Here is a 12,990-nt window from a genome sequence, read left to right on the forward strand (position 1 = left end):
CACTTACAAATGCCCAAAATAATTTGAAGAATTTTGGCACGCAAAGGCGCTAAAACAGCGAAAATTATTTTTTTGATTTTACATCAATGACGGTCGAAAAACCTACCATTTGCTGTGTACGCCAAGACAAACTCCTGGTTGCAGAAATTTCAAATTTGTGGTTCTTATAACTATTATGGAGCCGGAACTAAATATCACCAATTGTTTTTATAGCTTGCAACCCTCAGAAAGGGACAAGCGCTTAAAAACTGTTCCGAAAATGTTTGTTTCCAGGTCCGTTTAACTGTCCAACAAAGTTTTTGATGTAGGTAACGTATAAAATGTGTAAAAACTGTTTTATGAAATTTTTCATAACAGCAGTATAGTATGAAATGTCAGATGTTTGCCGAACTACTTGTTTTTATGGGTTTATCAATAACTGCAAAATTTATTCAATACTTGGAAGATATAACCAATACGTTTTGGCTTATAAATGGCGCCCATAAAATTGCCTGAAAACTATAATTTTATAATAGTGTCCTAACAAGCGTACAAAGAAGCTTGTAATTTTTTTTACTTACACCCGTCTCGAAGTGGATTTCAGTTCAGTTTTCTGTCGTAGCAAAGTGGTCAGCATCTGATGGGAATTTCTGACACCACACGCCTCCCGTAGGAGCCAATGTTACTTATTATAAAATTGCGACTGATGGGTATCGTTTACACCTACCACATAACACTTCCCATGAGTAGGTAGTCCACTGAGCATACCATCTTGGTAGAATTTATTTCGGGATAGTTCGAATAAGGCACGAGTGCCAGCTGTTGTTTCCCATAACCACACGCCTGCAGGGTAGCCAATGTACTGATAGCAGACGACAGTTCCTAATTGCTGATAACTCCACGGTGAGCTACTTAATTATCACAAGTAAAAGACAACTCAACAATTGTTACACCCATTCGTGTAAATAGCACAGTGGTTCACTCGGGCATCATCGTGTAGTTCCGCTAGTCGGCAATAAAAAGAACTTAATATACCGCGAAGCAAACAGTAACAACAACAACAAAAAAAAAACGCAGGAAAACCCCCAATTGCATACTTCGCAATTTTTTTCCGGAACATGAATGTACAAACCTAACAGATGCATAGAACATGGTTACGCGAGAACATTTTGTGATAAACTGAGAGAAACACTTAAGGCTACCTGACACTGTTATATGCGAAAGCATCTTTAACGTTGGCAGTGTTACTTTGATGTAATTCTAGTAGTGCTGGTGTAACTGGCGGGCGCCTGGTTCCTTGCTGTTAGTTGCGGGTGCGGGACTCTTCCCTTTTTGCGGTTCCATTCTGGAGCCACAGTCACGTGTGAGTGAACGTGTTCAAGGTGATTTTGGGATAGGCGCTACACAGTCCATTCCACGTTGCGTTTGTCACGAAAAATGAAACAGCTCCGTCGAAACCACACTACTTTCTGCTCTCTTGTCTTAGCAGCGTGATGATCCCAGCTTATTGGTATACATCTAAACTCGCTCTTTCAGTCGGGGGAGCCCTCCTGCTTCAGCGTAGAGGGTTGGCTTCACTACTCCAAGACGCAGGCCACAATCCCACTTCAACAAATTTAGCGACGACGCACTCACTAAGCACACTTTTTAGACATACAGTTCTCATGGAATTACAAGCCAAGACATTCCGGCGAAAGCAAGGTAAATTCAAGAAACCACTTCAACATGGTAACTGGCAGAGTTCTGCAACTAAACATACCTCAAATATGCCAAAATGCCTTTAGATGCGACAGCAGCACGCATAATTGATCTTAAAGGGACCCTGCAACACTTTCCATCGACTACTAGTAATGTGTTTTGGGATAAAGTCTATTGTCCCAGAAATCTCCTCCCGCAAGAATTATGAAAACCCGTTCACAATTAACGAAACTACGCGCGATGAGAAATCGCGCATAATCGTTCCCTCTCAACTCGACCGCGGAACGCGACGAAAGCTGCGCGCTCTCTCCCGGAGAGGGGGGCGGCTGGCGGCGTTCTCTTCGGCGGCCTTCGATATATCACATGCCGGGTAGTTTTCTCCTTTTCTCCGCAACGCGGAGGGGCCTATTTCCGGTCTGGTGCCACAAAAAAGCAGGCATGGGTGCCTGCTCGCAAGTGTGCGCTCGGGCTGGTAGGGCGTTTTTGAAGCAATAAACGTTTGTAGTCGAGTGGTCCCGTTGAAAAGGAAGTATTGAGCTCATCGCTCAAACTCCGCACGCACTCAAAACAAAAAAGAAACGGCAAAACTGTGCCTACAGGTTCAGGCATAGAAGAGGTTCGTACACAGCGATGACGACGACGGAAATGGGAGAATCTAGCCGCGAAGTTGACCAGTGACAGCCGATCGGGCAGCCATGGCCTATGTGACGTCCCTTAGGCCATGCATAATGAGGACAACTGAAGAGAGAGCGGTTGGTTTTTCCGCGTCTTTCACATCGATTTGCGCGCTCACCGCTTCACGTGCACGTGTAATATTTGGCTCAGGTATTCCTGGCAGTGTAATCTAAACGTCGCGCAGGTTTACTTGCACTGCTCAAAGAGTGTTGCAGGGTCCCTTTAAAATATTGGTTATGGTAAGGAGGGAGAAGAATCGTTACAACAGCTCGGGCAAGAACTGCAGGCCATTGGCGTAAGAATGTGCAACTTTACCCTAAGACGAGATAAAACAGCCCACTCCATTCATCAGTTTCTTAGGGGAATGACCAGAGTGCGCAAAGCGAACCACCAGGTGCCGCTAAGTTACACTTGAAGTGGCTGGCTTGTGCGAACATGAGAACGGAATTTCGCCACAGCTTTAAGCTGTCAGAGGCGCCCGCTCTGAAGGCCTGAGTTCCGCACCTATAGCAATGCAGTAATTTTGTTTTTAACTAATTAATTTCCCTTGTTTACGGGGGGTTTGTACTTCCATTTCGTGGTACCCGGACTGATCTTCGTCCCGCTTTTACCTTTTACGTTGTCCCTAGTCATTCCATCCTAGTGAGTTCATGGCAATTTAAGGCGGTTACGTTGACACCGAAGCCATTGACATTTCCGGTAGTATCGAAGACACGCCGACGAAATATATTCCCCGAACGGTCTATACAGTAAAAGCTCGTAACTGGAACACGAAGGGGACAATAAAATTGTTCGAATTAGGCGGAGTTCTAATTAGTGGGCGTGCGCTAGAAGGAATAGACATCGCGGCAAACTGCGCGGGCAGAACACGAAGAAGCCACCTCTGGATTCGTTATCGTGGACTACACCAGAGACCACCGTACAAAGCAAAGCTGCAACGGCATGCGCCGCAGCACTGGCTTCAGCGGCGCGGTGCCCTCTGCGGAAGCGAATTAAGCTGCCGCAGCAGCAGCCATGGTTCACTTCCTGTTGTACTATTATTGCTCCGTGGAAGCAGCGTAGCGCGCGCGTCACGCTGTTGGTTTTCTTTTTCGTTGTTTTACTTAGTAAATTTGGTTTGGTTTGGATTTACAACACAGTGTAGTCACTCTGGGCCGACTTCTTGTGTGAGGAGTGATGCAGAACAGGGAATCACAGTTCGTATTAACCGTTGTGGATACCGACGCGTTCGAATGATCGCGAGTTTTCCACAACTGGAATATGCAGGGCTGCGCCGGGACCAGGATGTCAGTTAGAATTAACTGTAAGTGCGAATTAACAATCTTTTACTGTATAATGATTGCAAATCAAAATCTAGCAGAATAACTTCGTGCTGCTGGTACATCTAATAGCTACGTGAAATTTGTTGTGTCCGTGGAGTAATATTGCATTGTGCTTCCTGCTAAACCATGAAACATGTTGTCTTTAAATGATGGCGGTTTTTAAAGGGTGCATGCTAAGTAACGAAAGTTGCCTTTATAAAGAAGACAGTTGTATCAAGCTCAGACCGATTGATTAAACATCACATGTCTTTGTAAATGCTCAAAGAAATGAGCTCTTGAAAACCCAAAAATTAAGACTGTTACAACTGCCGAATCCTCGCAGAGCGACCACCCTGAATCGCCAAGCGATGACCAGAAATACCAATCGGACGAATCGATCTCGAAGTGGCCTAGTAAAGGGCAAGTCGAGTTCCAGAACTACTCTGCGTCCTATCGTCCTGGCGTGTTGCCCAACGTCTTGTATAACGTCACATTCGTCGTCAGGCCAATGGAAAAGGTGAGCCAATGCGATCTCAAGAATTTGTGCGTCAGTTATTGCGACGGCGCTACGAGATGCCGTATTAGAAGCCCGCCGTAGGACCTGCTTAATTTCACGTGCTTTATGACTTACGAAGATTGCGCAAACTGAACATACTGAGGAAGGAAGGCAAACATTGCGCAACTCACAACTATGTTGCGCATTGTTTGTCTTCCTTTCTCTGTGCGTCGAGTTTGCACAATTTCCGTCATTCATAGTTGTGCACCAACTAGCCCAACAGCACATTTTATTCATGTGCTTTCTTGCCACTATAATGGAGCCAGCGTGCCGCAGATAACTGATTCTTTTGTAATTTCTCTTTTGCGATGAAACAGCCGCGTTCTTTGTTTTTGAAGTAAAATCTGAGTATTGTCTTTTTTTTTGCACGCCCCATTCCAGCTTGTTTTTCGTGCTTCATGAATGTAAGCACAAAATTGCACAACTCCCCCCGTTTACACCATAAAACCGAAGAGCCCTAGAGTACTTAATGCTCGTGGTTCCCACGTCAGTCCTAAGAATAGTGGCAAAGATGTGGAATGAAAGAGTTTTCCCGCGAAGATGACGTACTTTTATCGGCCAAAGAGGCTCGTGGTAGTAAGAGTCAAAACAAATTTTCAGGTTGGCGTTGTGGGGCGCACAGGAGCGGGAAAATCTTCGCTGGTGCTGGCCCTTCTGCGCATGCTCAAACCATCAGAAGGACGAATCGTTATCGATGGCGTCAACATAGCCGACGTGCCGCTTCACAAGCTCCGCCGAGGCATCACTGTCATACCGCAGGTAATTGAACAAATGAAGGTTACTGTGTGGAGGGGCTGCTCTCTGAATCCAACCTCTAGCAAGGTTTAAGGAGGCACTGCTGCATTTCTGAGATTGGATGGTGGCCATGTACAATAAGTTTTGTGTTTCAATTATCATGTGGCATAACCGGTGACTGAATATGCGAAAATATTTGTAATTTACGACGTATGTGTCCGGCTTTTTTTGGAAAAGGGAAAGCACACAATATAAAATCCGGACATTTGCTTAATAATATTTTGTTAGACGCAAAAACTCACATTGTAACCTATTCCAGTGCGTACAGAGTTTGAAGATGAATTTCGTTTGGATTTGTTGCGGTGCTGTCTTTCCGTGTTATGTACATAGTACAAAACATGTAAAGTTTTTTTTATTCATTCATAGTATGAGCCACAAGAAATGTAAAATCAATAAAATGAAATACTTGTTGTGGCGCTGCAGTAATGCGACAGCCGATTGAGTGACAGCTTCTTGTATATGACGTTGGGGAAAGAAAGCACGAAATCCTACACTGTTCTGGGAATCGAGTGAGTCTGCTGCTATAGCAATGTGGTTTATATAAGAAAAAATAATGGTGGCCCTTTGGTTTGCATAAGTACAATTGCAAGGTAGGCTTACAAAGATGGACAACTGCTACTTGGAACTGATTTTTATTTGGAAAAGAATATTTGCCTTTCTACTTTGCTGACTTTAACAGCACCCCAGTGGCGTCTTCTCTTTCGTCTTCAAGGGCTGCCCAGGCGACGCTGCCCCCTGCAAGTTCAAGTTTGACCCAGCTGCGCCAAAAACCGTCAGGAATAACAAATATCACATCATCATCTCACAATGGATGGTCCCGGACATTTCCCCACTACTCAACACTGACTAAATCTTCTGCTGCCGTCTAATTCCTAACGAAGCATGCACTCCACGCACTTTCAGCAAGCGGATATATTTCCATCTTCCATCTGAACCCACACAGTGACAAACTGTCCCTCCAGCAGACGTCAAAAATCTCGTGTGTAAATATCGAGAACAGCTCCCGTCGAATTCCCACTAAATGAACTGTACTTAATGCATAACATTTAAACCAGCAAATCGCCTGTTGAAAAAATTGGTGTTCTGTTCTATTAAGGGTGGCTTAACACGAATATTGTACTTTGGTCAGTCCTTCACCCTCAACTCTGCCCCTTCTACCCAGCAGACTGCTACTTTACTCTCCTAGCTACCACCTCTCTCAATTCAGGGTGGCCTTCAGAATACAGAAACTGGCTGTTAGGGCCATAAATCGACGGCCTTTTAGACTTTAAGAACGAATAAAATATGGCGCACACTAGTCGCGGACGAAGGAGAGAAGAAAGGACAGATACAGGCGTCGTTTCTTCTCTGCTTAGGCCACGGCTAGTTTGCGCCACGTTTTCTTTTTTCCTTAAGTATGTACCAACTAGCTCAGCAACACGTTTTGTTAAATCGTGTTTTAGACTCTCGCTGAGAACTGCCTGTTTCAATTCGTTAGCCTCACTCGTGCCCACTGTTTTAGTTTGGATGGCAAATTCTCAGAATAAAAAAATGCTGTCTCTGTATATCCACCCTTGCCCCTGCACCCCCCCCCCACAGCTTAAATAAAAGATTCTACTACTGCTGCTGCTTCTAATACTACGATTACTACTCCTACTACTTTTACATATTTGACAAATCACCATCTGCACCAGTGGCCATGTGACTTTGACTGTGATGGAGTGCTAAGCAGATGAGGGTGAGGCCTGCAGGCCAATGGCTGTAACAGCTGCCACAATAAAAAAGTAGTTCATAAGATTGAAGGGGTCTTGTTTCCAATATTTCCGCAGACGTCAAAATTGCATGCAGGTCGTGCTCATACATGCTCAATAACTCATCTTATATTAAGAAATATTCGACAATGGGATCCTGTTTGAATACATGATCTTCTAAGTGGAAGGAACGCTTGATTCATGGCATTGTCTGTCTGATACATCGAGAAATTCGGTAGTTATTCTCAGTTCTGTTTTTTTCAATTTCCAGGACCCGAGTCTGGTCAGAGGAACCCTTCGTATGAACTTGGATCCTACGGATTCGCACTCGGACAGAGAAATCTGGCAATGCCTTGAGAGAACCCACCTAGCTAAGCTAGTGTCAAGCCACCCCAGAGGATTGCTCCTGGAGACGGCGGATGGAGGCGCAAATCTAAGGCAAGCTGGTTTGATGAGAACCCTAGAGACATAGTACCCATCGCTGGTTACGTTGAAGGCTCGATGTTGCCCTGGATTGCTGGGATTCCCATGAAAACCAACGGCTTGGTCGCTTTTTTCCACAGCCGAACATAATGTTAACCAAAAACACGGCCTCGTGAACATGCCCTGGGAAGTTTGCCAGCAGATGTAAAAGATCCACTTGTCGTCGTTGTTGCCGTAATCATTATCACCACCACCATTATCAGCCTTATTAACTTCATTGCGAAAGAGCGGGGTTGTTTCGTCTGTTGCATTACTTCTGATGTAAACTGACGAATTCCACCGTGTGGAACGGACCTCCCTAGCCGACTCGCTCGCTGGGAGGAGGTCTTGCTGCGAAGACTTCGTGTTGGTGTAGCCCTCTCTCCCGCTGTTACCCGGGAGTGGCCACCACGCTACCATGCCCCGTTCGACCAGAGCTGCCCCTTTTGCACGGCTCCTGCCCAAGTTGCCGACACAGAACATTTGCTGTGGACGTGCCCTTCATTGCAAGCGGCCAGAACACGACACCTTCGAGGCACAGGCCTCCACCCTGGCAGACCACCTGACCTACATCGGTGGATATGGGGACCCCACCACCGCTCCCTCCTTGCGTTTGTTCGCGAAACGGGAGTTAACCTATACTTGTAGCATAGTATTTATGCCAACGGGCATACTGTCGCAAAAAAAAAAAAAAAAAAAAAAAACTGACGAATGTCGGAACTTGCCGGAAGTTAGGACTTGGGCAGCCAAACACGTGACAACGCTTGAATCGGAGTTTAAAATGTCGGAACAGGGCTTCAAAGCACGTAAAAAATTACGCACCTTTTTATCCACAGAGGAAAGCCCGTTGGGTATCAACAAGAAAAGCTTTGGGTTCTTACCGCGCAGCATGCTCAGTGTTGACCAAAAATTGAAATACCTCTCACTGAGCTACAAATGGCACTAGGCGATGCGCGATTTCTTGCTCTTTCATTCAAAAGTCAAGCATTTCACCAGCACGGGAACTTGAAAATGCCCCCAAACGGCGCTACAAAACACATACCAAAGATTAATAAACAGAACCCTTTTAAAGCAAAGCACAGTAAAAAAAACTACGAGCACATTTCTTCTACAACGATTGTTCTAGAACGGAAAAACAATTCCTTGTGTTGTTAGAACTACTCGCTTATACTTGGCAGGCATCCTCTGATAAGAATACCGGATACTTACAGGCTATACGGTTTAATGTGCCAGTTGTGCCTTAAAACATACGATACTGCGCATACGTGTATTTGAATGCGCACTGTTTGCTGCGCTAACGCAGCACGTGCGACGTACATTAGCACACTTACACTCAAGGCCAGAAAACATGCCAGGCGGTCCTCTGGAATCGGAATAAGAACAAAAGAATCGTTTGCACTAAAAGAAAATTACATTTTTCTGGATATAGCGACTTTTCTCTGCTAAAAATGAAAATTATTAAGCCCAGATGATCTAGTGCACGGACGAGAGATTATAACGCATTGCTTACCCGATTGCAGCGTTGGACAGCGCCAGCTGGTGTGCCTTGCGCGCGCTCTTCTGCGTGCAAACAAGATCCTCCTGCTCGACGAGGCCACGTCACAGATGGATGGTGACACCGACAGGCTCATCCAGGTGGCGCTGCGGGAGGCGTTCGCGCACTGCACCTTGTTCGCCATCGCCCACCGCCTCCACAGCGTCCTCGACTACGACAGGTGGGCTGATTACTTATGGAACACGGCCGCATGCCGCCAGCGAGATGTCATTTTGCTTGGGTAGCTAAAATTGATCAAGAGATAATCCACCATAAAAATGTAACCCCCCCCTCCGAAATCTGCACCCGGAGTTTGAGGTGTGGCGAGTGAAAGGGGAGGTACTTGTATAAACTAATTGGGTATCCTTAGATTGCGGACGAACACCAAATGCGGCTTTGTTGACTTAATACTAGCCTTGTTGTATTTCACTGAACCCCTCTTCTCGAGGCTCGTCTTCTCTAGAGATGTAGATGAACAGCGGAGCTTGGCAGCGCCCGGGAATGGTGAGGGGTAGGTAAGCTGTTGCGTAAGGTCAGGATTAGGGATAGGGTAAACGTAGTAGAGGCTAGATTTAAAGTTACGGAGAATAAAAGTTTAAGGTTAAGTTTGGCGATAGCTTAGGGGAGGTTAGGTCATGTTGGGTGAGATTTTTACTTCGTCCAAATTCGTTATTATCTACCCAACGAACGTACGCTTGCAAAAATCTACCTTAGTCGACCTAGTATACCTTATTTCTACTTTATATCAGTGCTACCAACATACATTATTTTGTCATAACCCAAGATGAAGTATTACACCACATCTTAACCTTGATCTATCCTAACTTACCATATTCTACCTAAGTCTTCATCATTCAAAACTATTAAACTGCATCTACCCGAATCAATACAAAAATCGATCTCAATCTGCACCTTAATCACCATAATGCCCTCAAACCACCACAAGCCGCTCAATTTAGGTTAATGTACATCAATAATTGAAATACTTCTGAATTCATATTATTCTACATTAAGTGAAACAATTCCATTTTATATCACTTTGACATACGTTCTTTCTTCATGTTTTTATTAATTTACTTAATCGTACCATATTCTTGTTCCAACCCAGAATTCCAAACAGGAAACAAGAATTTGTGGAAGTTCTTTAGAGTGAAAATAACTGCAAGAGCGTCTTTTCCCAGGTGGGCGTAGCCCTGCTCTGCCTGGGTTCTATCGTAATTGATCTGAATCCGTTTTCCCCGATAGTAAAAGGAAGTGAGGAAAACTACAATTTGTTCAATTTAAAGGAACTAGGCTATGATAACACATTCACTTCCATTAGAGCAACCAAAGATAGATTTCCCCAAACAAAGTAATGTATCTTCGCAGAATCATGGAGGAGAAACCGGTCGGCAGCACACTCTGGCTGATTGCAACACGTGTTTATTCGGTTACACAACGAAACGGTCTAACAAAAGAAAGGAAAGGGCGGCTGCTTATATACAGGCTCGGGCCACTATCACACCGATGAATTGACGTCACGTAAAAGAACAGTCCGGGACCACCGCTGATAGCGGAGCGCCTATGCTCTAGCACAACGATGCACAAACCCGACTTGACAAAACACCTCTCCCTTCACGAGTTTTTATCTAACCGCACGTAACTATCTGGTGGGCGCCTCAACCATGTAGAACGTCGAAGCTGCGATGCTGATAGTACCTAGGTGTCGCTGTAATGGCGACCACGGTCGAGTGTCGGACCGCTGTCGGGTAGAAGGCCCGGAGTAAGCCCTGTCGTAACAGGTGCTGGCGAAGTCCGGTTCAATGCTGGTTGGTCGTGACCATTGCGCAGAGTAGGCGCGCTGGGCGAGGTAGGCTTCCTAGTGTCCTTGAATGTGAACCACTGCATGCCACTCTCAGCCCGTCCAGTACTGTTGCCACCGACTTAAGCCGGTTGCGGTTCTCAAATGCACGGAGACGCAGGTTATCCGCGTGGACTTATCGATCCTCGTCTCCGACGCGAACGATGTACGTACATGCGCTGCACTGATGAGCAGTTGTACCCTAGAGCCATTTGTCGTCTATCGGCCGAAGTCCTTTTACCAAAACCTGGTCTCTCCATGGCCCTCGTTTCTGGTCTGCGTGAAACTTCGGCTGCTCCCACCTTTCGCGCATGCGTTGTGCCATTTCAGGGTGCTGCAGACTCAGCCTGCTTCTGGGCTGCCGCGATAAGAACACCTGAGCCGGGGTCTCACTAGTGATGCTGGATGGGGTGTTGCGATAGCTGTAGAGAATTTGCTTAAATACGGTGTTGTGGAGACTTCCTGTCTCCTTTTCTTTCTTCGTGTAGTATCTGTTTAAGCAAGTCCTTCTTGACCGTCTGAACGCATCGTTCGGCCCTACCATTCGAAGCTGCGTGAGAGGGAGGCGATCTGGAATGACGAATTCCATTCCTGGTCAGGACTGTTTCGAAGTGCTGCGATGTGAATTGGGCCCGTTGTCGGTGACAATGTTCTCTGGTTGTCTGTAGGCAGCAAAAACACCTCGCACGTTCTTTGCCGTCTTTTCACTTGTTCGTTTCATAATATACACTTCAACCCACTTTGATTGAGCGTCCATCATGACAAAAAAAGTGCTAATCGCTTTGCGAGAGATTGAGATGAACTCGCTGCTATCTACGCGTTGGCCAGCCCCATAAAATTAGCGGCACTTTGGGCGGCGCATTCTGTGACAACTGGCAAGTGATGCCATCTTTCACCGCTTGCTCTACGTGTAGCGTTAAGGGAGGCCACCATACATTACTCTTTCACAACATTTTCATTCGAATAATTCCTGGGTAACCTTTGTTCAACATTTCTAGGACTTTCCGTCACACCGAAGTGGCTATTACCACGGGATTGAACTCTGGCGATTGCGCTATTGCGGGTATACCCACGCACTCTTGGTCTACCGACAGTTCATTACGACGAACGAAGGAAGGTGCAAGATCGTCATCGGGCACAATCACAGGACACCCGTTCGGCGTAAAAAAAACAAACTTTGCACTGCAACTGATCTTTACGTGTTTCAATATGATTCTCCTTTCAGATAGTGGAGCTTCTTCTAGCATAGAAAAGAAATAAACGCCCCCGACTCCTCGGCTTTGTCTCGGAGCGGTGTACGTGAAATGGCGTCGGCATTTTGGATTTCTCTTGCCTTTCGGTAGACGCATCGGTAGTCATACGCTGCAAAAAGTAAGGCCCACCACTGTATCTGTGCTGCTGCTATTGTAGGGATTGGCTTCCCATACCTGAAAATTCCAACTAGGAAACAAGAATTTGTTGGAGTTCTTTCGACTGAAAATAACTGCAAGAGCGTCTTTTTCCAGGTGGACGTAGCCCTTCTCTGCCTGGGTTTGTGTCCTCAGTGCGAATGCTATCGGTCATTCGGCACCCGCGATTTTATGAAATAAAATCTCACCTACTCTTTATGCTCACGCGTCGCATACCATACCCAGTTCCTGATACGTAGTGTAGTATGTTGGTACTCTGGGATGCCTAAGCCACTCGTTAGGTCTCTTAAAAGTATCCGTCACCCTGTCCATCCGTTGCCACTTTACAGTTTCGCCTAACAACTCCTAGAGTGGCTTCTGCTCTTCAGACATGTTCGGAACAAATTTGGCACAAAAATTGAGCCTTCCCAAATATGCTTGCAGCTCCCGCTGGTTATTTCGTGTCGGTGCCTCTGTAATTGTGCGCACCTCGTCATACTATGGCCCCATGCGATTTGCGTCAAGCACGCCAACCAGATACGTGAACGATGTTTCGAAAAACTTGCACTTTTCATTGAGCAGCTTAATGCCTCATTTCTTGAACCTCGTCAGCACGCTTTCCACCTTTTCTACCACTACTCAAAACTTTCCCCGGAAATCAACACGTCATCATGGTAGCAGGCCACATTATCTAGGCCTCCTAGAACATCATCCATGAATGCCTGAAATATCGAGGCTGCACTGATATTCGCGTAAAGTAGGCGGGTAAACATAAACAACCCCATGTGCGTATTTATCGTCAGCAAAGACTGCGCGTAAGGGTACAACTGCAGCTGCTGATACGCTGCTGAAAGGTCCAGAACAGTGAAATATTTGCACCCTTGCAAGGCTACAAAGAAGACTTCCATTACTGGCAGCGGATAATGATCGGCGAGCAAACAGAGATTCACACACATTCTCTAATCTCTCCCCCCCCCCCTTATCCTAACCATGTTGTCTCCGTTTAGAACCACCACCAGCGGCGTGGCCCCA

The 12,990-nt window shown here is 45.9% G+C and overlaps 1 protein-coding gene across 1 annotated transcript in view; it reads left to right on the plus strand.

Moving 5' to 3' along the window:
- Positions 1-12,990, plus strand: part of LOC144158399 (multidrug resistance protein mrp-7-like) — a 67,832-nt gene that overhangs the window by 48,836 nt on the left and 6,006 nt on the right. Inside the window, exons 18-21 of the mRNA XM_077689270.1 lie at positions 3,997-4,170; positions 4,810-4,968; positions 7,006-7,172; positions 8,717-8,911. Coding sequence (XP_077545396.1) covers positions 3,997-4,170; positions 4,810-4,968; positions 7,006-7,172; positions 8,717-8,911 — 695 coding nt within the window. The remainder of the gene's footprint in view (positions 1-3,996; positions 4,171-4,809; positions 4,969-7,005; positions 7,173-8,716; positions 8,912-12,990) is intronic.

Source organism: Haemaphysalis longicornis, unplaced genomic scaffold (assembly GCF_048455015.1).
Source record: "Haemaphysalis longicornis isolate Haplotype H1 unplaced genomic scaffold, Haemaphysalis longicornis Haplotype H1 scaffold_10, whole genome shotgun sequence".
NCBI classification, from domain to species: Eukaryota; Metazoa; Arthropoda; class Arachnida; order Ixodida; family Ixodidae; genus Haemaphysalis; species Haemaphysalis longicornis.